The 25,012-nt window shown below is 41.3% G+C and overlaps 1 protein-coding gene across 1 annotated transcript; it reads left to right on the top strand.

Annotated features, from left to right (window-relative positions):
• Positions 1-1,059: 1,059 nt before the first annotated feature.
• Positions 1,060-24,411, top strand: LOC142406500 (uncharacterized). Its single transcript, XM_075495449.1, has 15 exons — positions 1,060-1,129; positions 3,013-3,189; positions 4,276-4,362; positions 5,980-6,117; positions 8,113-8,230; positions 8,821-8,963; positions 11,536-11,703; positions 12,600-13,000; positions 14,384-14,570; positions 17,491-17,661; positions 18,706-18,843; positions 19,943-20,060; positions 20,294-20,436; positions 22,056-22,223; positions 23,143-24,411. The coding sequence occupies exons 2-15, from the start codon at positions 3,022-3,024 to the stop codon at positions 23,545-23,547; spliced, it is 2,553 nt and encodes an 850-aa protein (XP_075351564.1). The 5' UTR covers positions 1,060-1,129; positions 3,013-3,021; the 3' UTR covers positions 23,548-24,411.
• Positions 24,412-25,012: the final 601 nt, after the last annotated feature.

The raw sequence follows: 25,012 nt of genomic DNA, 5'->3' as shown, positions 1-25,012 counted from the left end.
ACTCTGCATGTGTCACACTAGTGGGCAGAGGCCATTCCTAACTAACCATAAATGTAGCAGAAAAGACATATAATGATTGCAAAGGAAATTTGTCAATGCAGTTTAATCTAAGTCACACAGATAAGAGCAGACTAAACCAGCAGAACTGCTAATTACACTGGTTTAAAGTAAAACATTTGTGTACACATAACTGTTTTGTATGACACCTTTGCTGATATCCAATTTTACACATTCTGCTGTTTTGGCTCTCTACTCCAATACAACAAACAGTTTCAGTAAAAGAAATCATTACAAGCAGACCTTTCAAGCAGTTTTGCAGCTTTTGGTGGATGACCCAAACTCCCTCAATCCATCACAGAGGAATAATAAGTTCAGTACAGTGTAGGGCCTGTAGGTATCTAAAGCACCTTCACCTCCTCTCCTAGGAGCAGCAGTCTCTTAAAACAACATCCACCAGTTCAAATGAGTCCACTGTTCACTCTTATTTCATCACTTATTTTAGGTGACTGTGTAAATACCTTCTGAGCTTCCTCTGTGATCTACGTTCTGAAACAGAAGAGCAAAAATGTAAAATATCACAAAATAAGGGCTTTATGTGACCTGAGCGCCACAAGTATTCAAATCCTTCCCCTCTCAAATTTAACAACAGGATGAATGAGACTAACAGCCTATTTCAACATTCCCTTTTAGCCATACCTTTGAGATTAGTTTCTATTAATTTCCCCAGTTTGTAGAGTAAAAAGAAAAGGAAGCTGTAAAATTATTTCAACATGTCCCTTGCCAACGCAGGGTGGTTGAATTCTTTTCTGCAATTCCTACACTTTTTCAGGCCAAATGCCAAGATTGTGGAGGACACCTGTTGGAGAAAGGCATATTGGCCTTCACATTTCAGGACATATACGCACTAACAGTGGCCTTGAACTGAGGAGGTCTCTCTCCCTAAGTTCTGAAAGCAGGTGATAGAGAGGCGATAAATGATGCAACGCACACATTAATACAAGAAGAGGATGTAGAGAAGAAAAGGGAGGTGCAAACGTTTCTACATTTCCAGAAGTATTCATTGCCTCACAGACTGCCACAGATTCTGACTGAAGACAGATCTTAACTCGTCTCTCCCTCAGGATTTCAGGTAGTGTAAATATTCATATCAAAATAACTAGCTTTACTTTAGAAGTCCTAAAAATTCATGTTAAATTTTTTGGAACTGAGTGGTTAAATGATGGCGTAAAAGTCATGCAGGGGAGGGGCGTGCTCATTTTTTAGTACAAAGTGTAGCCCTTAGGAAAACCCTGTGCCAAGGCACAGTGGTCAGAATGCAAGCCCAGGTTGGGCGAAACCTACACAGCCTAGAAGGGCAGAAAGTTTCCTCACTTGTAGGAAGGGTGCCTTAATCACCAGGCTACCAGTCGATTTAGGATCAGAGGACTGAGAACAGCCTGCAGGAGAATACAGTCCTACTGATCCTGGAACTGAACACACAGACAGCATGACTCTGTAGCACAGTGTTTTGGATGCTTGGCATGGGGTGTATTGGTTCAAGCCTCTGCTTTATTAATATCAAATAACTACTGGATCAGGCATCCAGACTCTTCCTTTCCCAGATGACCAAAGTGGCTAGTGGACCAGTGAACCTCACAGAAACACACACATGTTCTCTCTCTCAAGCTTGAGAAATGCTTGATTGCTCCACGCAGATTCAGTTCAGGTACTCTCTGGGAACAGGAGATGATGTCGGTTTGAAATTCTTCAGGCAAAAATGTTCAGCTCAGCCCTGTTCCCTAGATATGCTCTGGGAGTATCAGCAGCTCCAGGCATAGCAGTAAGAGATATCTGATTTGAAGGTGCTAAAAATGCTTAGGTATGAGCTAGGCTGCAGGGCATTCACCTCTGAAGCATTCCTGAGAATGCTTCAAAGCAGCTGTGGAGCCCTGGAAAGCTTTGAAAACAAAACTCGAGGATCCCAGAGGCTCCAGGCATCTCTAACAGTGCATGGCAGCTGGCTTTGAGGAGTACAGTTTTTGATTTAAGCATGTAAATTGTGGGTGAAGATAGATTTAAATGTCCAGTTGCTTTTGTTGATCTAATGTTTAACCTTTCATCTGATGCCACCTTACACTGGCTTCAGTACATGTTTTAGTAGTCCTTATGCCGGTGAAGACAATGGAAATTTCTGAATTTATCCTAATATTTGTCAACAGTATTAGATTGATCTAAAATATGCTAATAAGAAGCACAGGTTTGTTCTGGATCCACATATGGAAAACCAGTTTAATCCTGGGGTTGGTTTCTTGTTTGTTTTGGTTTTGTCCTGTAAAAACTTACTTGGAAAAAGAAGCAGAACAAGGATGGAAAATCTGCAGGTTCTTATAAGCCAGCAGAAAACCAGGGAAAATTTGTTGTTGTTTAAAACAGGAACTATTTGGGGTTGTATGTAAGATATAAGAATTTAGTTGAAAACCAGTAACTAACAAATCTAGCTACAGCTTCCAAATGTGGGTTTACCTACACCAAGAACATATAAACATCTACAGATCTTTAGTAGCCTTCAAGATACATGGAGTGAATTGCATGAATTCACCATGCTTTTTGCAGCAGAAAATAACAGCATAGGAAGTTTAAAGAAACAGAAAAAAGCTCAAAGCAGCACAGTGAGAAATGATTGTTTCAGTCCCTCAGAATCAAAGAATAATTCTATGAAATTTAAGCAAATGGGGTTTTGAAACAAGTTTGGTCTGCGAAAACATTTCTAGCTAAAATCGTGCTCATCTGATGAAGAATCAATAAAAAAGCTGAGGACATTGAGGAGTGATGGGGAAGGCAGAAATAATGCAGGTTTTAAAAAGAGACCTACTAGCTGACTGTACCTGGTGTCTGTGCAGTATTTTACCCATTACAGGGACACCCTCACACTGTATTTGAGAGGATGCAGGCAATCTGCCACTAGCAGCTTTTTATTTTTTAAAAGAAGTGAAGAAGCAGTCATCACCTCTCTCTGACACTCATTTGTCTCAGGCTGTATCCATGGAGTCTCTCTCAGTGTCAACTAACAGCTTCACTCTGGACCTTTACAAAAAGCTGAATGAAACTTCCAAAGGCCAAAACATTTTCTTTTCTCCTTGGAGTATTGCAACTGCTCTCGCCATGGTCTACCTGGGTGCAAAAGGTGACACTGCAACCCAGATGGCTGAGGTAAGCTCTGAAATTAGCAGTATATCACCTTACGGGTGGTTCCCACATAAATTGCATTATTCTTCTGCCTATGGGGAATGGAAAGGAACAACATGGGAGAACAGCGACCCGCCATAATGTTGGGTACAGGAAATAACCCCATTCACGCTGCCAGCAGTCCTGCAGGTCACTGTTCTTTGACTTTATTTTCAAGATCTCCCTGCTCTGCACTACCCCTACATTTAGCTTACACTTACAGTTCCCAGAGCATTGCAAGTGGTCTGCCAGAGGGAAGTTAGTGACATTAGAGACTGCTGCTGGTCTTGCTTGGAACTCCACCTTCTATTTTAATTGCCTTTTGAAGAGAATAATTCACCTGATATAGTGCTCAAATAGTAATAAAGAGACAGCTTTATTAGCAAAATTAATACAGAGCTAAAATAATCTAGAAAAAGGAGTGCCAGAGATAAAATGGCACCAGCTGGCTCTGGAAGCAGTATATTTGCTTTCTCATACTGCATACCAAAGTTAGTAAGCTCTCCTGAACACGTGTTGGGCTGCACAGGAGCAGTACAAATACCTTCACTTGTGACATAGTTAGTCCATAAATAAGGTAATCCTCCCACGAATAACAGAGACATAGTAGTACTGAAAATATGACTTCACTTATGCCTGCTTTAGCAGAACATTTCAGTCTTGTACTCTTTTAGGTTATATGCATTTACTTAAACACATTAAATATATAATTTTACATTTCTGTCCCAGTAGTAAGAATCTGAAGTGCAATATGCTCTTTGTTGTGCTTGGTCATGATCTGAAAACATATTCCATGTAGCCAAGTATGAACTGACCATTTATCTAAATAAATTCATATTTGAGCCATAATATCGATCTATTATTAAGCAATAAATGTGACTAAAATCTATATAATAATGATAGTTATAGAGACTAAACCAAGAGTAAGGTCTTGTCCTCAGTAACTTTTAATAGACTGTCATTGGGCATGACTGGTGAATTACCATAGAAAATGAACATAATTACATAAGCTTTGGGCACATTTATCTTCAAAAAACAAGCTGTCTTTATGAACATTTATTATGATCACAGGTTCTTCATTTTAACCAGACTGCAGGAGAAGAAGGTTCGTCTGAGACAACAAGGCCTTCTCCGGGGAGACCAAAGAAAAGAAAGATGGTATTTATTACAACAAAAGACTCAGAGAAAAAAATCTCTGAGAAAGGGATAGTTCATTCACAACTACTGCTTTAGACTTCTAACATTTCCTCATAGTCTTCAGTCTGTATCTACTGTCTCACTTCAGTAAGAACTATATATAGAAAGAGAAAAGGCGAACAAGCAGATAACATTACCGTAAAATTCATGAACTCAGGCCTTCAAAAGCAGAACTGAGACACTAACAGGATTTTGATTGGCCTTAATACTGTGTTACTTGGTTTTAGCTGGTCTATGGCAATATCAACAAATCAATTGTCCTAATATGCTTAGGACAATTCTACCTCTTATCAGCTTCAGGGTTTTTCTTCTGTAGTGAAAAACAACTGCTGCATTCATACCTGACACCAGCCCTACCCAAGAAACTCCCACTTTTTTCATGCATGGACACATCAGGAAAACAAAATTCCCCTTTAAGCTAATGCACGCTGATTCACTCTTGTTCATTAGCCCCCCCAGAGACTTGCCACCAGGAGGAACTGCCCAGATCTTTTTCATCAAATGAACTCTCTAAGCACTGAAAGGCTTGTAAACTCGAACGAGCCATATTTCTTTAGCATAGAAACTAAAAGAAAGCTCAAAGAAACTAGATTAGACAAACTGGAAATAAAAGGGGGGAGGAGGTTATATCGTTCTCTCCCTAGGTGGTAGGGGATGAATCTTCAAGACGAATCATTACGTCTACATTCATTTTAGCAACTCACTGACTTTCTGAGTCGTAGCAAAGTCTGCCCAATCTGGTCCTTAAGACATTTCCCTCCATTACCTCTTCAGTCTGTTCCCATCCCCTTGCAAAACCCAACCTCTCCTATCCTGTGTCCTCTGGCTACCAAATTCTTTCCCAGGTGTTCTTCCTAGCAGCCCATGTCTCAGCATGAGTGAGGAAAGACCAGAGCAAGGAATGCCACCTGACCAACCTTATGACAAATCACCATGAGTCAGTGGCACAGGCTCCCAGTGTCTCATGTGCTGAGCATGGTACATACCATGGAGGAGGAGACTGCACCCAAGCAGCTGGAGGGGAGCAGCTGACAGGTAGCAGCTTATTCCTCCATTAGTGAAGCAACAGCTGGCAACAGCTGGCAAGCAAGCTCATGCTCCCTAAAACCATCAACATTGACATCCAGGACGAACTCCCTCCAAAATCCAAACAGCAACAGCAAAATTCATGTGAAACAGAAAATCTGAATAGTTGGTAAGTCCATGCCCCGACATCAGTGTCTGTCAGAACAGAGCACCCCCTCAAAAGCCGCAAGGCTGCCTTGATGGGTCTTTGTGACACCGAAAATCAGGCCTGACCATGACTGAAATGAGGAGATTCAACTTCCTGGGTGCACCATCAGCTGATGTCCCTAAAAGCCTACACAGCACTGCAGAAACAGATTATCACCCTACAGACAGAAAACAATCTGTCCAGTTATACACAGTGCTGCAAACAGGCAACATACTCAAAAAAGAGCTCCATCCCCTGAAATTCCTTTTTAATTAAAACAACCTGGGCATTTCAAATAACCACAGCAGGTGCAACACTTCAGACAGAAAAAAATTATTCCATATTAATTGGTGTCTCTTTCCAAGGATTCTGAGCACAAGCAAGCTGAAAACATCCACTCTGGCTTCAAAGACCTCCTGTCTGCCATCAACAAACCCAGAAGCACCTACTTGCTGAAGAGTGCCAACCGACTGTATGAGGAAAAGACCTACCCATTACTGCCTGTGAGTCGAACATTTTTACTTAAGAATATTTTGACGTTAAGAGGGATCGTCAACAGAGATGATAAAAATTTTCCAAATGATAGCACTGTGGTTTCAGTGAGAACATGAGGACAGCCACATGGCGCTAGCCTTCCACAGACAAGAGGTCCATTTGCCTCCAACAGTGGTCAACAGTTTAGGAAGCGTATGGGAACAAGGCACGCTGTGCAGTGATGCTTCTCCAGAATCTGCTCTGGTCACCAAGCAATCTGCAGCTCAGGGAATTCCTGAACCAGAGGGCATGTCTACTTAATAGACCTTGATGAGCTGCTCTTTCATGAATTTGCAGACTTTCCTTTTGAACCTAGAACAACCCTCAGCACCAGGAGTTCCACAGCTGAACTATACACTGTAGGAAGCGCCTGTGTTTTTTGAGCCTGCTACCTGTTGGCATCATTATTGGTTTGTTTTTCCTCTAAAGGACACTTCTCCGTATCTCTAGTCATCCTCATCCCCCGTTTCTGTATCTTTTATACTCTAGCATTTCTGAGACTGGGGAGGCCAGAGCTGCATAGAGAACTCAGACAATGGGCACACCATAGCTTTATACAGTGGCATTCTAATACTTTCTCTTTTGTTCCCTACTCCTTTCTTTGTAACTCTTTAAATTGTATTTGCCTTTTTAGCCACTATTGGGCAGATTTTTTTCATGCAGCTGTCCATTATAGCTTCAACACCTCATTCCTGAACAGTAATAATCATTCTCTGTAGCATACCCTTCACTGGATCATTTATAAATGTGTTAATATATATATTTTAATGTAAATATTTAGACGTTTATTTTATAGAATAAATATTTTAGCTCAGATCCCAGCACATATCCCTGTGATAGTCCAGTAGTAATAATCCTTCACTGTGAACACTATTTCCTCCTACTGTTGCTTTCCAGTCGTTTAAACAAACAAGACCTATTTCTGTAGTCCCATGGATGCTCAGCCTTTGGTGAGAAGTCTTACGAAATGCCTTTTGGTAATTCAAATAGACTGTAATGGCTCAACCTTCTTACTCACATGCTTCCTGACACCTTCAAAAAACTCCAACAGATCAAACAGACTTAGGACTTCGTATTACAAAATGCTGTTGACACTCCTCCAATACGTCATGTTTATCCATATGCCCACTGGACCTATTCTATTCATTCGCCCTGTACAAACTCATGAGTTTGTAATTACCTGTATCTTTGAAATCTTTTTTAAAACTGATGTTGTATTAATAATCTTACAATTTCTTGGAATGTGGTTTTAAATGAGATTACTGTTCTTTGATCTTGGAGTTTGTTTTGATCTCCTGAGTAATGAGTAATTTGTCCTTCTGAATGCTTATTGCTCATTTTCTCGATAATCTCATGTACCTATTCTTTACCGAGAATCTAGAGCATTTCCTGCTGGGAATCTCCATGAACTGTTTCACAGCAGACAGCAATGCAAATGTTAATTCTGCTTTTCTGCCATGACTTTATTCTACCAGAACATTCCCTTTATACCTGATCCTCTATTGTCCTCACAAACTCTTGGCAGGTTCCTTGCCTCTGAAGCAAACTAAAAGCCTTGTTTCAACTTTATATGAAACTATTCTTCCCTCTTATACTGAACTCTACATCACCAAGCACGAAAAAATTATTTAAGTGATATAAAATGTCGCTTTGAGAAATTAAAAAAAATTGTGAAGAATGTTTGTTTCATGGGATATTTCAAAATTACAAATTTGCACTTTGGATTTCAAACACAAAAATTTGACGTATCAGTTTCCTTGAGACTGAAGTTTGATCAGTCCTTACTTAATATTTAGCATAGAATGTATCAGACCTTATTTTAAGGGTTATCCCATTTCAAACAAATTGTATTTTCTTCAATCATGTATTAGCAGATTGTATAATCTGTTGAAGGGATTATTTCTAACATTTTTATAACTCACATTTAACTAAATAACCATACATTTTCCAATTCTATCTTTCAGAAATTCTTACAGCTTATTACAACCTATTACAATGCAAAGCCACAAGCTATAAACTTTAAGACAGCTTCAGAACAAGCCAGAGCACTGATCAATTCATGGGTTGAAACTGAAACTGAGAGTAAGTACCACTCTGATGGCTTTTTTCTTGTCTCACTTTCAAATCATTAGTATTTCCACATTTATTGCTCTTGAAGCCAAGGATCCATAAAAGATGGAAACTTAGGGGACGTGATGAGCAAAGTGCAGTTAAATGGCTTGAAGAATGCCTCTCTCCAAACCTAACTGCTGCTCCTTACAAGGTCCTTCCCTTGTTTCTTCATGCTGTAGCCTCTTATGATTTATTTCTGTTCAGAGGGAGGCACAGGTAGATACTGGGTGGCTCCACTCTGATTAGTGAGGGTTTTACTTTCTGCATTCTTCAGTTGCTTGAAACCAGCTTCGCAGAACATCCAAGCTATTCCACTTTACCCACTTTCCAATGCCACTTACTACCAAAATGGCAATAAATATATTTTCTAAAAAAAGATATAGAGATACTTCAAAAGTCATTTTTAACATATGTATACCATGAAAAATGTACAGTAAAAAAATCTCCCAAATGACATGCAAACATTTTTGCTAGATAGGTAGGCACAAGGAAGGCACAATTAAAATCGGCGAGTTACACAGTCACACTGGAATAACAGTCCTATTTGTCTGATTTTGAAGGGAAAATCCAGGATCTGCTGCCTGCAGGATCTCTCAGTTCTCACACTGTATTGGTCTTAGTAAATGCCATTTATTTCAAAGGAAACTGGGAAAAGAAATTTCTGGAGAAAAATACTTCTGAGGCACCCTTCAGACTGAGCAAGGTAAATTCCTTGTCTATATGCCTATTGTCATATATGAATATGTCTATTACTGAAGAGCAAGAACTTCTAAATATCTCATCTGCATTTCGTATGCCACTGCAACACTACTCATAGCTGGTGTACACATGGTATAAACTCAGTGAGAACAGCAATTGTGAAAATAAGTCAGCATTATCTTATTTAGGCATATCCATGAGACTATGATTTTCACTTTAACAGCTAGCTCTTCAGTATCGAAACACTTGAGAACACCATGGTTAAGTAGCTTAAGGACAAGGAAATCTCCGTAAGTATCAAGGTCCCATCTTCAAAAGGGACTGAGTTGCTTTTGACAGCAAAGCTTACACATCTACATCTCTTTCCTGCTTTTGAGACACAGTCTATACTCTGAGTTCAAGGAAACTGAACCAACTGTTCTTTCCGCACGCACCCTGGGTGTTGCATAAAATCTCAGAGGGAATTTTCATGGGGGTTCGTCATTTTAGCCGAGTGCGTGAGGATGATGTATTCAGCACACACTGAGGGCACATTATTGAGCTAACAGTATTTAAATGATCATATGCTGATGATTCACAGTAGCTGACTGCATGCATGTTTTTGGACTGCGTCAAAGGCAAGCAAAATTATTTTTCAATGGAAGCATGTTTCTTGTTTGACATAGATTACGAGTGCAAACACCTTTTGTATGCCAGGCAATGTGAAGCGATTGTGTCAATGATGTGACTGTGTATCCAAAACCTACTACAGTACACATGCAGTTTTAGGATCTGTCATGGTACATGGTTGCGGTGGGCTGACCGCCAGGTGCCCACCAAGCTGCTGTATCACTCCCCCTTCTCAACAGGACAGGTGGAGAAAATTAGGACAAAAAGCTCATGGGTCGAGATAAGGACAGGAACATTGGACATTTGTCCCGAGATAAGGACATTGGACATTTACCTATTACCATCATGGGCAAAACAGACTTGACTTAGGGAAATTAATTTAATTTATTGCCAATTAATCAGAGTAGGATAATGAGAAACAATGCCAAATATAAAACACCTTCCCCCCACCCCTCCCTTCTTCCCAGGCTCAACTTCACTCCCAAGTCTTCTACCTATCCCCCAAAGCAGCGCAGGGGGATAAGGAATGGGGACTGTGGTCAGTTCATAATGCTTTGTCTCTGCCGCTCCTTCTTCCTCACACTTTTTCCCTGCTCCAGTGTGGGGTCCCACCCACAGTCCCTTGTGTCCAACATGGGTCCTTCCCACAGCCTGCAGTTCTTCAAGAACTGCGCCAGCATGGGTCCTTACCATGGGGTGCAGTCCTTCAGGAACGGACTGCTCCAGCGTCGGTCCCCTGTGGGGTCACAGGTCCTCCCAGTAAACCTGCTCCTGAGTGGGCTCCTCTGCAGGGGGTCACAGGTCCTGCCAGAAGCATGCTTCAGCATAGGCTCTCCATGGGCTGCAGCTTCCTTCAGGGCACACCCACCTGTTCCAGCACAGAGTCCTCCACAGCCTGCAGGCTGGATATCTGCCTCACCATGGTCTTCACCACAGGCTGCAGGGGAGTCTCTGCTCTGGTGCCTGGAGCACCTCCTCCCCCTCCTTCTTCACTGGCCTTGGTGTCTGCACAGTTGTTTCTCTCATGTTTCCTCACTCCTCTCTCCCAGCTGCTGTTGCACAGCAGTTTTTACCCTTTCTTAAATATGTTACCACAGAGGTGCAACCAACATCACTGACTGGCTCACTTTTGGCCAGTGGCAGGTCCATCTTGGAGCTGGCTGGAACTGACTGCCTGACATGGAGGCAGCTTCTGATGTCTCCTCACAGAAGCCATCCCTGCAGCCCCCCCCCCCCCACTACCAAAACCTTGCCACATAAACCCAACACATTGGTGCACAGAGAGGGTTTAATTCACACGGTACCTGACACAAAGCCTGCAAACAGCTAAACTTTTGCACTCAGATGTAACTCAAATGTAAAGGAGAGAATGGATATATTAGTAAAAGCTCTGTGAACATAATAGAGTATAGGAGTTCATTAGACTATTGGGTAACACAATTTCATTTGGTAATCTGGTCCTCTATGGTTTGGGGAAGAAGAAAAGCTAGCACAGGTCACAGAAAATATCGTTCAGAGGCAAAGTGAGAAAATCAGTATTGCCTGGAAGTATAAAATAGGCAAAAGAGTTGATGGCATCCAGGGGAAGAAAGTCAAGATTTTTTCCCCCTAATCAAGGCCCTCACTCGAAAAATGTAGTATTTGGGAGAAAACATGAAACACTTACAGTAGTTACTTGCTTATCAAAGCTAACTCCTTTATTTTACAATAAGAAATATATTACATGTGATTCAGTTAGCAGGTAGATACCATATGTGTCTACGCTGATTTTTTGTAAAGATCCCAATGACTTTGAAAAGGGGATGCATGTGATACTGTCCAAAGGAAAGGGTACTGCGTATCCGAATGCTGCTGAGTCTTGTACTTGTTTACAAATTTTTGCTTTCAGTTCGATGAAGCAACTAATCTTTATCATCCATTTTAAGGAATGAAGTAACACTATTTTTTATGTCTGAATTTTTTCACAGACCAAGACTAAACCAGTACAGATGATGTTTCTGAGAGATAAATTTTTGATACTCCATGAAAAAACCATGAAATTCAAAATAATTGAACTGCCATATGTGGAAAATGAACTCAGCATGTTTGTTCTCCTACCAGATGACATCAATGATAACACTACTGGTCTGGAGCTGGTAACACTTGACCTACTGTTGAATCACATACACTGTGAGACAGTAACAGAAACAGATGAAAAGAGTGAGGAAGAACAAAGTCCAAAATCACAGTAGAATAGGTTCTGATGTGTGCACACTTTGTTTCACAAACTGTAACACCATGATTTCTCAGCTTAGGATTCAGGACATCTGGTAACATTGCAAACACAGTCTTTTACTTAGGGATACATCTAAAAACTATGTCCACACAACTGTGTTAGCCTATTTTGTGTCCTCTTTTCTATTGCCAGAATAGCACAAGGAAAGCAAGGATCAAATCTGAATCACCGTGCCCTAGAGTTATCTTCTCCTGAGGGCTGTGTTAATTCATTTTTATGTCATTTGCAGCCCAGATTTGCACCTGATATTTTGTGGTGAGGTTTCTCACACTAAGTGCTGACTACCCTGACCCAGAAGGTATCAACAGACACTCATGACCACACCAGAATCAATTTCAGATTCTAAACAGATCAGGGCAAACATCTTTTTATTTATACCTGAGGCCTCATGCCTTCCACTTATTTACCACTACTTAGAGAAAAGTTATCCATATGCACACATAGCAAGCACCTATTAATATCCTTATGAGTCACACATTGCAAAAAAGCAGTATTCTTCATACCAGAAAGAAATAATGAACTACTCTGAGGGTTCAGGCCTATACCTCCCCACCTTTAGGAAAATAAATAGGAGTATAAGTCACTTAGCACTTTGCAGGATCATGCCCTATATGAGTTTAGTGCATGTTCCAGCTGTACCCACTGCTGGTAGCTGGCTTTGTTTTACATGTTCTTGATGAGTGTTAAGGCCTAGTGTGTGCATGTCTTGTCTCTGTCCTTCACATTCAAGTTATTTTCTTCCTCAACTCATTGCAGCTGGAAAGAGAGCTGACCTATGAGAAACTGGCTGAATGGACCAAATCAGCCAATATGATGAAAGCTGAAGTGGATCTGTACCTGCCCAAGTTGAAGCTGGAAGAGAATTATGACCTTAAATCCACTTTGAGCAGCATGGGGATACGAAATGCTTTTGACCCAGTTCAGGCTGATTTCACAGGGATGTCAGTGAAGAAGGATCTTTGCATCTCAAAAGTTATTCACAAAGCTTTTGTGGAGGTCAATGAAGAAGGTACTGAGGCAGCAGCTGCCACAGGTGTCCTGGTGCTGAGATCAAAAGCACCACCAACAACTTTTAAAGCTGACCACCCTTTTCTCTTCTTCATCAGACACAACAAATCACAAACCATCCTCTTCTTTGGCAGATTCTGCTCACCCTAGTCAGAGTTACTCCTTGTCCTGCAGAGCAGGAGACACTCGCTTGCCAGCTCAGAGACAAATACCAAAACCTGAAACTCCTGCTGCACCAGGGGGGAGTGGGACCTGAACCCTTTGCTCCATCAGAGCACGCACCCCACAGCCTGAGGCACAGCTCCTCCTGTGCTTCTCTCCTACACCGAAGGGACAGCCATAGCAATGGGGAGTGCATGATGCCATGCATCCACAGAGCAATCCTGGCTACTATTCAGACCAGGCCATCAGGGTAGCTCTGTCCTCTAACCACTATTAGCTATGGCATTTCTGTCCCTTCCCCTCACAGCAGTGTGTACAAATGTATGCTAACACAGGCCCTCTCCTCACCTTCATGATTCAGATGTGGTCTTAGCACTTGCTCCCACCCTGCAGCAGTTAGACACTGCTCCTGCTTACCCTTTGATTAGGTCCTTGCATTACAAATGGAGCCAGACCCTCCCTACCCAAGGCCTGTAGCCATTCCCTTGCCTTCCTTCCACATCCCAGCTGTAAGTCTTCCTCAGCTCCCCATTTCACCTCAATTGGCTTCACATGTCACTCTACTGATTCCTTTAAAAAAAAAAAAAAAAGAAAAAAAAAAGACCTCTGTGAGGCCTATTTGCCTCACTCAGACCCTTAGGTACATGAGGAGGGGCCAAGCCTGTATGGTCTCCAGCTACAGCAACACCTCGCTTTTGTTCCAAACAACCCGTGCTTCAAAAATAATTAACAATAACAATAACCCCTCATGGACTGGTGGTGGTTTGTGTCAGCTCTGCCACGAGAGGGATGTAGAAGTGGAAAATCACCGGCTGTGGCGAGGCGAGGCCCACGGTGATATAAAGGGGGGAGTGCAGGCAGCTCTGAGGCTTCCGGGCAGTGGTGGGCGGCGGCCATTTTGTCTCGGGGGCTGTGGTGCATCCCCGCCGCGACGGCCAAATGGCCGTTGGCCTCCGCGGAGTGGAAGCGCCGCAGCCGCCGGCAAAAGCCTGGGGCGCGGCTGAGGAGGGGCCGAGCTCCCGCCCTTTCCTTCGCTCAGCAATGCTTCCGGGGAAAGGGAAGGGCCCCGGAAGGAGGTGAGTGAGGCGGCGGCTCCGCTGTCCTGCAGATGTGGCTTTCTACGGGAAGCTTGCGCTTGTGTTTTTTTTTTTTTTAAAGAAGCAGAGACTGCATGGCGTTGCTTTTATCCCCCCCCCCCCCCCCCCCTTTCGTGACGTGGTTTCTGCTTCTTGTTAGCTGGAGTCGCAGCGGTGTGTAGGGAATGCTTTTTATGTGTAGGAGTGACGGGAGCACCGCGGAAATGTGTTTCATGGTGCCAAGTCCAGTGTGGGGGCGGAGGAGGGTCTTTTCGCTCCTTTCCTGTTCCCCAGCCTACACCCTGGTGAATGCCAAAACTTTGGCTTCTTGTGGCTGAGCGTACTGGGACAGTGTCAGATCTTCGGGGCTCTTCCCAGCCCCTCTCCACCTCTGCTGAGGCACATGGGGCCGAGAGCCAGCGGTGGTGGGCAGTTGCAGGGCTCTGTCATCCCCTGTGTCCCACCACCTGCCCCTGGAGAGGTGCGAAGTGGGGAGCTGTTACCTGGAGCTGTTGCAGATCTTACCCTGCAAGTGTTTTAACATCGCTCCCAACTCTCTAAATCCTAAACTCTGTGTCTTTCCCTCAAGAAAGCATGCTTTGGTTCAGGGGATGGGAAAAGGGATATCAGTGCTGCAGACGCAGCTTCCTCTGTGGAGATGGACGTCACCTGATGTTCATCACCCTGAGTTCCACCTCTGGCTGTATTTGAAATAGTCAGCTTGTGACTCCTCTGAGGTGAGGTGGGGAGGTATCTGCATATACTAGGCACTAATCCATGTCGTAGTCTTGGTGGGATGTGTCTCTTGGGCCGCAGGCTGGAGGACAGCTGCACCCTGTTCTGGCCAGGTTCCCCCATGACAAAACTGGTAGTTGGGAGAGACATTGCAGTGTGTATCTGCTGTTTAATCCAGATACAGCCTTTTTGTCCATAAAGACTGTCCTAAAGCATAGGTGTCCACTGCTGAGAATATATGCTTCAAATTCATAGTGGTAGGAATACATAGGGTCAGGGCATCCAAAAGTGTCCACACGAGTGCCTCGCTACTGACCTGCAGAGCCCACGGGGAGACCAGAGTGAGGAATTAATTGCTGTGGACAAACCCTCTGATCACTGAGGGTTTTGCAGCAAACAGTTTACAGTTGACTGACAAATACATTCTTGTATGTTTTTTGTTTCTTGAAGTGCAGTCATTTTGTATTGTCTCCAAAACTGCTCTGATGAGAAGGGTATCAGTAGTTACATTGCTATTCATGAGCTGTGAGGAAAGCACAGATAACTGTAGAGATACAACTCCTAGCCTTGTGTCCCAGCTGTTGAACTATTACTTACAATCTGGTTAAATGCACTGATTTTCAGGTAGGCAAATAGTGTGAGTTGTGTCCTTTTGTCTGTAAATTCTTGTCTGTCATGGAAGCCCTGCAAAAACCTTCTAGATAATACTGCTTTCTACTGTCACTATTCCTGTGTGTTTTCACCTCCAGGTCAAAAAACCTGTACTGGTTTTGGCTGGGATAGGGTTAATTTTCTTCCTAGTAGCTGGTATAGTGCTATGTTTTGGATTTAGTATGAGTGTACTGTTGATAACACTCTGATGTTTTAGTTGTTGCTAAGTAATGTTTACACTAGTCAAGGACTTTTCAGCTTCCCATGCTCTGCCAAGTGCACAAGAAGCTGGGAGGGGGCACAGCTGGGACAGCTGACCCAAACTGGCCAAAGGGCTATTCCATACCATATGACATCATGCGCAGTATATAAACTGCAGGCAGTTTGCTGGGGGGGTAGTGATCACTGCCTAGGGACTGGCTGGGCATCGGTCGGTGGGTGGTGAGCAGTTGCATCACTTGGTTTTTCCTCTGGGTTTTGTTCCCCTCTCTCTTTTGTTGTTTTCCTTTTCATTACAACTTATTATTATATATATTTCTTTCTTTTTCCCAGTTATTAAACTGTTCTTATCTCAATCCATGAGCTTTCTTACTTTTGCTCTTCGATTCTCTCCCCCATCCCATTGGGGGGAGGGTGAGTGAGTGGCTGTGTGGTGCTTAGTTGCTGACTGAAGCTAAACCACGACAAAACCTTCTTGCTAGCAATCTGAGAGGTATCAGGACAGTAGGAAAATTCCGATCTTCATTGTAACCAACATGAACTGAAAATACGAAGTGCCTCCTACTTATGCTTAAAGTACATGTCGTTAAATTACTCGTTTCAGGCAGAATTGGAGGATTGTTTCCATCTGAGCTTGCCTTTTTTTTTTTTCTTTCAGTCATGGGAGAAGAGAAACAAGAGAAAAGTTACTACCGTTTATCGCAAAGTTACTAGGAAAGTGGAAAATCCACCTTTCTTAGGTGGGAAATCATGCATGCAGAAACTTGTTCTTTCCACCAATTTGTTTGAGATAATGAATTAGTAACATGAATTAGGTGTTGGTTTTGTATTTTGTAACAACATATCAACACTAAGCACTGCCTTAAGGGAAAAACAAAACACAAAAACCTTTACTACCAGCTGATATCTTATGATGTCTGGTGATACTTATCTATAGTTAACTCAGCATTTTAGTATTTATTGCTCCTTTTATAGGTGTGTGGTTTAATCTCAGGTTAGTTAACTACCTACACAAGTGATGTATGTAGAGTATGACAGGCATCAAGTTACACATGTTGAAGTATAAACAGAGTACTGTAAAGTTATCTGTAAGCCGGTTATTTTATTGTGCGTGTTTCTGTGTTGTAGGCAATAAAATGGAACTGAAATGGACTTTGATTTTTCTTTGTACTACAGCTGGAAATTACAGTAATCTGCCATGCTACCAAATAACTTTTTTTCCTTTTCTTTTTAAATCTTGTAGGTCAAGTCATTCTGCTGACTTTTACCAGACTGGCTGTTAGGTTTAAAACGCAGTGTGCACACTTAAAAGTTAAGCTGAAAGTAATACTGAAGATATATAGATTTAGAGAAGGTAAGAGTTTATAATTCTGCAATTCTCATTGCTCTGGATTTCCTATGAAGGCAAATAATTGTCTTTGTGAAGTCAAAAGAGACTTATTTTAATAAATCCTAAACAAAACACTGTTGTATATGATAATCTCAAAAGATGTAATATTATTTATTCAGTGAAGAGTGTAATGACACCAGTGGGAATCGTTGTCTCTGTTACAGGTATGGGATTGAAATAGAAAAGCAAACAATAAATCTGTAAAATAACTCAAGTGCCTAGTATGGGATTTAAGGTGCTTGTTCCACCAAATCAGTGTTTCAGTGAGTTGATAATTTTCCAGCCTAATTGTGACACTTGCTGCATAGTTCATACTGGGAAATGTAAAGAACAGAAAGAACTTACCAGTTTGTATTCAAATAAATTTGAGCCGTTCTTGTTTTGTGTTTTATCTCCCAGGCTCTGAACCATGGATCGCCTCTGTGCAGCAAATACCACTTTTGCACTCGACCTCTTAAGAAAGCTGTGTGAAAACAAAAGCAGGCAGAATCTATTCTTTTCTCCTTTTAGTATTTCCTCTGCTTTGTCTATGATTTTGCTGGGTTCAAAAGGTAACACCAAAGCCCAAATAGCAAAGGTATGTCTAAATAAACTTAGTGTATTGAATTTGGGACCATATGAACAACAAATCTGTCATTATGTCTGTGACCTGCGCTTATGCTAAACTATTATTGTTGTTCTGGTCTCGGAGAGCTAGAGGTCTTCCTTTGGTATTTAGGTAAGCAGTACCTGTTTTTATAGCGGGGGGGGGGCTTCCTTCAGTATGAAACTAAGAGGTTCCGGGTTTTTATTGTGTGGGGTTTTTTGTGGTTTTGGTTTTTTGAGACAGAGATCTTCCTTCAATATGTCATTAAGATGTACCTAGGATTTTTTTGTAGGTTTGATGAATCTCTAGCTACATAAAATATTTTATTCTATCTTCTTTGGGCTTAATATCAGACTATACATGTTTTGAAAATGTAGCCACACACATGAAAAAAAAAAATTAAAAATCCAGCCTGTATGCATGTCAAAATGGTAGCTGCACCTTGGTTTAATTTTTTTAAACTTACTCAGGTGGCAAATACCACTTGGCTTTTTTTTACATGTTCAATTGACAGTATTAAATGTATAGTCAGTCACTTTTGTTATTATGTTTGTCTCTTTTTTGCAAAGTGGAAGAGGAGTATAAACACATATTTTGTTTTCATTTAAATCTATAAAAGTTTCTCAAATTATATTATATTGTTGCCATACTTGGAGATATTGAAAATCTGTCTGGACATAGTCCTGGGCTACCAGCTGTAGATGGTCCTGCTTGAGCAAGGGGGTTATGCCAGATGACCTCCAGAGGTCCCTTCCAACCTCAACCATTCTGTGATCCTCTAATGCTTGGCTTGAGTGAAGGAAACTGAATACTGCTGACTCTTCTGCACCCTAATTTATTACTTGTACAGCATCTGGTGGGGTGCATCATATGTGACTTGCACGATAAGCTCCAGGTGGCAGGTGTGATGAAAAATCTTTTGGCTTCAAGTCACAGTTTTTAAACCCAGAAGTCACTTAAAAAAAAAATTTTGTGCTGAAGCAAGTGTGTTTAGAGAAGGCATGGACTCTGCTGAGGATGTTTGTCTTTCTACAGGTGCTTTCTCTGAACAAAGCTGAGGATGCTCACAATGGGTATCAATCACTTCTCTCTGAAATTAATGATCCAAACACCAAATATATACTGAGAACTGCTAACCGACTTTATGGAGAAAAGACATTTGAGTTTCTTTCAGTAAGTAACTGTTAAATTTGTGGCGTTTTTTAGTATAATGTACTTGCCACCTGTTTCCTTTGGAGGTCAAAGGCAGGCTTTGGGTTTTACTCTCCAAACTTTCTAGGCTGTGACCAACCAATGTGATAGATTGTGCCAAAACCCAGTATCTGAACTTGGTGGAGAAGTTCCTTTTAGATAGCCTGTGATCTGAATGTACAACTGGTGTGAAGCACTATAAAATCTATCAGACTCTAAATCTTCAGGGTTCCATGATCCATTCATATTTTTGGTTGTGGGACAGATGGCTCATGTATCTCTTTTGCCTTGATTGTGTGTAAATATGATAAAAAAGAATTGTTATTGCTCTTCAGCATGGACAGTATTTTGTAGTTTTTTCCTCTGTTACGCAAGTCATCCGGAGAGCATGCTGAGAGGAGTACGTGACTTTTAAGATTTTCCTTAACAGAAGATCTAAATAAAGATAATAGTTATTGTGTTACACGTGTTCCTTTAGATGCTTCCCTAGAAGCAAGAAGATGTAAGGCGCTGTTTGTTTTCTTTTTTCCCTTCCCCTGGGAGTGATTTACAGTGATTCTTTTTATGAAGAACGCTAGTGTTTCATTTGTCTAGTAGATAAAAATTACATGGCTTGTACTCTAAAACTTTGCATCGGTGCAATAAAGATCAAACTATATTAAATCAGAGAGAAGATATGTTTTTTCCTCTCTAAGAAAAATTGGTTTCCCCTCTGAGCTAAAAGTTTTCTATTATTCTGGGAGGTTTAATAATGAAACTTATGTAGGGGGAAGCTTACAAAATTATATTTTCTCTCACTGAAGCAAAAAAGCCCAAAACTAGCCATGTCATTTCTCAATTTAGTTATGTAGAACTCTAGCATAGTAAACAAGCCATTTGACTTAATAACATACAGTGGGCAATTCCTAGTTCAAATAGGTGGTATAAAACCTAATGGGAATGTGTCAGACAAAACTTTAATGGTTCTATATGAAGCTGGGGTAGGAAAGTGGGCAGATGTTCTTGGTGTATTTAAGAATCACCTGTGGCTGAATGAGAGTAAAATATATTGCTGAAAAGCTGTTCTGAATGTCCATGTTAGTCATTTATAGAGTCAAGTCAGAAATTCTACCATGCTGGACTAGAACAGACTGACTTCATGCATGCTTGGGAGGATTCCAGAAAACAAATAAATGGCTGGGTAGAGGAAAGGACTGAAGGTGAGTGTTTTGCAGAATGCCCTGTTGTATTTAATGGCAGCCAGGGCTTGGGTAAACAGCTATTTCAAGATATAAGATTGTGAATTAAAAAAACCCCAAACATTGAGCTCTTGCTCTGTTTGGTACATAATTCTCTTCTTTCTTGTGTATTAATTAGAGTAGGTACTATATTAGATAATAATTAGATACATGTCAAACTGTTAAAAATTGGGGTTTTTCTATGTATCATAAAGGTAAAATTCAGAACCTGTTGGCAGAGGGGATTCTTGATTCACTGACCAGACTTGTATTGGTGAATGCCATCTATTTCAAAGGCAACTGGGAAAAGCAGTTCAACAAAGAGAGAACAGCAGAAATGCCATTTCAAATTAACAAGGTATGATGTGCTAACGTGCTCACAATACACTGTTACTCTGTAATGAATACGTTTAACTCTGAAGAAAAAAAAAAATCAAGCAGGGTTACCTTGGGTAGGCTGTATGAAATTCCTTATACCCCCTCCCTTTAGTATGAACACTGTTTAGTTTCCATTAAGTTTCACAAAATTACTAGAAACTTTAATATAACAATTAAGTATTTCTTTCATTCTGTCTTTTCTTTTATCCTTTACCCTTCTTGTTTGTTTGAGAGAGGTAGTCCTCCACATAGTTACAGATCTTAAAACAGAACTGAGGAGAAAAAAATTAGTTGAGTGAAGCTGTCAGGCTATTTGAGAGTTGTGAACAATTTCACAGAAGTCAGTGAACTTGATTATTTTAGCATAAAACTGGTGTGGATAAGAAAATAAATGTTCCTTTAGGTTGTAGGCAGAAAAGAGCACTTCTACATGTGCAGAAGCTTCTGAATGTAAATCTTCAGTCAATTATTATTTTAAGATCTGAGTCTTTGGGATCCAGGTAACTATTGGAGAAAGTTGTAAGGTTGGGGAATGCTGCCTTGGCTCACCCAAGGAGCTTACTTTTAGATATGCAAACAACTGCACATCTCTTTCCTTGTAAAACTAAATGGCTTAAGTTTGTATTTTCATCCTACTAATGACTAGCCACTGATGAGCTGCAGAAGTCTGTGAGTAGGCTCAAATGAGCAATTGGAAACCCCAGGTGTAACCTGAAGTATTAAGCTAGTTATTTTACAATCTGTCCAGTAGCAAAGATTTAACATCCCAGGAGCCTTTCCAGCATCCTGTGACATTATTTCTGTGACTCTTGCACTGCTTATGACTCACTGGATGATTTTCACGTGCTGTGTGGCCTTTTCTTCACTTATCCATCTTTTTTGTGTGTCATTGCTACTGCAAAATAATTTCTGCCATATGCTCTGTGGACATTGTTTCAGTGGGCTTTATTTTAAAAACAAAAAACTACTTGCATTCTTATCTCATGAAGGTAAGGGAGAAAGCAGTGAAACTCTTAACTGAAAAGGAGGAAATGATATAAACAATAGTAGCTGATGCTCCATGTGAAAATGGAAGGAGATAGAGAGTGAAGTTGAGAAGAAAAATCTTTCCCGTCCCTACTATCCATATGACTTTTAAGAATTCAAAATAATGCTCTTGTTTCCTTAGCTTTTTTAGTATCGTTTTAAAATTTTTAATTCCTCTTTGTTATAGCACTTGGAGCCACATGGACTAAAAATGAAAATACCTACATTGAAATTATTTTGTATTCATTTAAAGCAAGGAACACAGGCCCTGCTCCTTACCAGCTCTGTTTAGTGCTTGTGACTAGTTCTTAAGTGAGCGAATGTATGTGTTCTTGCCTCTTTACCTTAAAGGAAGCTTCACAGGCATTTCCACATCAGTAATTAAAAATTAAATCTCAGAGATCCTTACTTCTTATCTCTTGCTTTACAGAAGACAGTGGTGGGGCCGTACTCTGTGGTGTGTTTAGTTCTCTTTAGTCAAATTCTAAAAAGCCCTGAGTAACTGGATGCCTGCTTTGTATTTTGAGACCAGCATACTACCCAAGTACTAACTGTTGGCACCTCTATTTTTAGAAAGAGACCAAACCTGTGCAGATGATGTTCAAGAAGGATAAATTTAACATGACCTATATCGGGGACTTCCAGACCAAAATCCTTGAGCTCCCTTATGTTGGTAATGAACTCAGCATGATCATCCTGCTCCCTGATTCAATTCAGGATGGATCCACTGGCTTGGAGAGTGTAAGTTGTTGAGCTAAATGCAAAGACAGGCTGTATCCTTACAGGGAAGAGAGGCTGATATTGCATATAGGCCTGCAGTTCAGTTCCAAAGCTATTATGTCATTGGTGCTCAACACCAGCTGAAATGTCCCATGCTTCACTGTCCCCAAAGTGATTGGCATGCCTTGGATCACTACTGGTCAAGCTGTGTGCGGCCCCCTTAGCCAGAGGCTCTGGAAGAAGACCTGACCCTCCTCAGGAGCAGAGGTTAGCTGTGGTTATGGTGAGGGCGTAGTATGGTGAGCATCATATATAGTGCTAAGGGATTTGGGGGAGCTCTTAGAAGTCCTGTAGTTTGTCCCATAGATCTTCCCTTCTGAACAGCTGGCAGATTGTCTCCGGCCTGTCACCTGGAAACAGGCTCACAGGAAAGTGTAGGATCTCTTCTGTTGTGGAGATATGATACAAGTTTTGGCTAGTTTATACTTTGGAGAAAAAAATTATTAATAAGGCTTTCTAACACTGACTGCAAAGGGCATTGTGAGCAGACTTTTTCATCAGCCTGTCAACCTGAAGGAGGATCCTGTGGTTAAGAGACAGAAGAACTGGCTTCAGTTCCTTTGGGACCTTGTCATCAGCTCTTCTGTGCCTTTGCTTCCCATATGTAAAAATGTAAAAAACCCCAATCTAACATGTTTTATAAAAGTAAACTTTACGTGGGAGGGACTGATCCTTATTGTAGCTACCAAAAAGCATATGGGATTGATCTCAGCTGGGGCCATAGTCTCTAGTGAAAAGTATAACCTGCACTGTTGGCTTGAGACCCTGGAAAAAAAGATGCATATTATGCACTATGTAAACAAACACAGTAAGCACCACTTTTGGCTGTGTAAAACTGATGGTCTTATTTTAATTATGTAACTTTTGGGTATTTCTTTAGCTGGAAAGAGAACTTACGTATGAGAAGCTGATAGATTGGATCAATCCTGAAATGATGGACTGTACAGAGGTGAGGGTGTCTTTACCCAGATTTAAACTGGAAGAAGATTATGATCTGAAGCCCCTTCTGAGCAGCATGGGAATGCCTGATGCATTTGACTTGGGGAAGGCAGACTTCTCGGGAATCTCGGCTGGCAAGGAGCTGGTGCTCTCTGAAGTCGTTCACAAGTCCTTTGTGGAAGTCAATGAAGAAGGCACTGAAGCAGCAGCTGCCACAGCAGGAGTGATGATGCTGCGCTGTGCAATGATTGTTCCAGAATTCACTGCTGATCATCCCTTCCTCTTCTTCATCCGGCACAACAAAACTTCCAGTATTTTGTTCTGTGGCAGATTTTGCTCTCCCTAAAAAGGAGATATCTTGGCAGAAGAGCTGCCATTACACAGTAATGTTCTGTTTTTTTAGAGTAGGGCTACTCTTTTTGCACTAATCGCCTCCTTCAACTGTTCCTGAATCCACTTCTGTGGTCCTCATCTCAGGCTTGAATATAGAATAACAGAGCCACTTAGACATACACAGCAGCTGCCATTTACAACAACTCTCTTGCCCTGTGCACCTGAGTGCAGAGGTCTCTAACTTCTTGCCAACACAAGAAACATCCCACTTGCTCAGTGAATGCTTCATCTGTCCTTGTAGTCCCCATTGCACTTCACTTTTTGTGGCCACCAGGTAGCAAGTCAGGCAGGGGCACATCTTTAACTCCCTCCCTTCTTTTTCCTCCCATGCCCCTTCCTTTTTGTCTTTTTCTTCCAGACTCACCTATTTAATGTTTTGATACATTCCTTAGAGATGAAAGGAGTCTTTGGCAGCCTGTTGCAAGTGTTGCTAATCATCCTGAGTAGAAAGGTTTTTTGGGATAATAACTGGACAAGCACCTAGGCAAGAATGGGACTAAAAGTATGTTGTACCAAATGTCCTTACGGGATATTCAGGGGGTGAGGATCATTGTTGTATCACCACAGGACACCTGGGTTTATTACCTGCCACCTAGTTTATTAGTCCTTTAACAAAGAATGTAATGAAAAAGCATACAGTGCCTATGCAATATTTGAATGACAAAGCTTTACTTTTTTGCTATTGTTACATATTTTTCCTATTCAGAGTTTCTGAAACATTTTAGTTTAACTGTATAATACCAAAGACTGAAATAGCTTTCCTAATACAGTGATTTGTTTTGCTGTTTTTGTTCCTGAAATAATAAAAGAACTGTAAGTGCTGTAGGACTCTTCCTTTTTTTTTTTTCCCCAACCATAAATTAATAATTTTTTTTATCTGTAGTATGAGGAAAACAATTATTTCTTGATAGCTACATAGAAGCTGGTTGTATTCTTGTTTGGAATTCATTGCTAAACATGGGCTTCTCTGAATACTGCAAACCTGAGGTGTTTACTTAGGTTGCCATGAAGTTTGGAGTTGGCCTTGCAAGGATTTGCAGCAAAGAGCCTTTACACCAAAGGGGTCCGAAGCCAAGCGTTTGTTTCTGGGCAGGACTCTCATGCTACCTCTGTCTTTGTGTGCAACTCTGAATCAAGGCTTAGGCGTCATCATCCAAATGGTGCTAGATTGCCCTATGCTTAAGTGGCTGTCTCAGGTGAAGAAAATCATTATTTGAAAGTTTAGTCATCTTTAGCTCTGGTTAAAGGGCTGGTGCTACACCCAATGCCAGAATGGGCACTATGGGTGGGCTGTGGTCCTGGGGGCCAGATTGAGGGCTGACAGGGAAAAAACATCGGGTTAAACCAGGGAACCCTGCGTGCTGTTACTTTATTTGCCTTTTTTTTTTTTAATGTAAAGATAACTGTAACCTAAACGT

Source organism: Mycteria americana, chromosome 2 (assembly GCF_035582795.1).
Source record: "Mycteria americana isolate JAX WOST 10 ecotype Jacksonville Zoo and Gardens chromosome 2, USCA_MyAme_1.0, whole genome shotgun sequence".
NCBI classification, from domain to species: domain Eukaryota; kingdom Metazoa; phylum Chordata; class Aves; order Ciconiiformes; family Ciconiidae; genus Mycteria; species Mycteria americana.
Note: the sequence above shows the minus strand (reverse complement) of the source record. Positions and strands in the feature narration are given on the sequence as shown.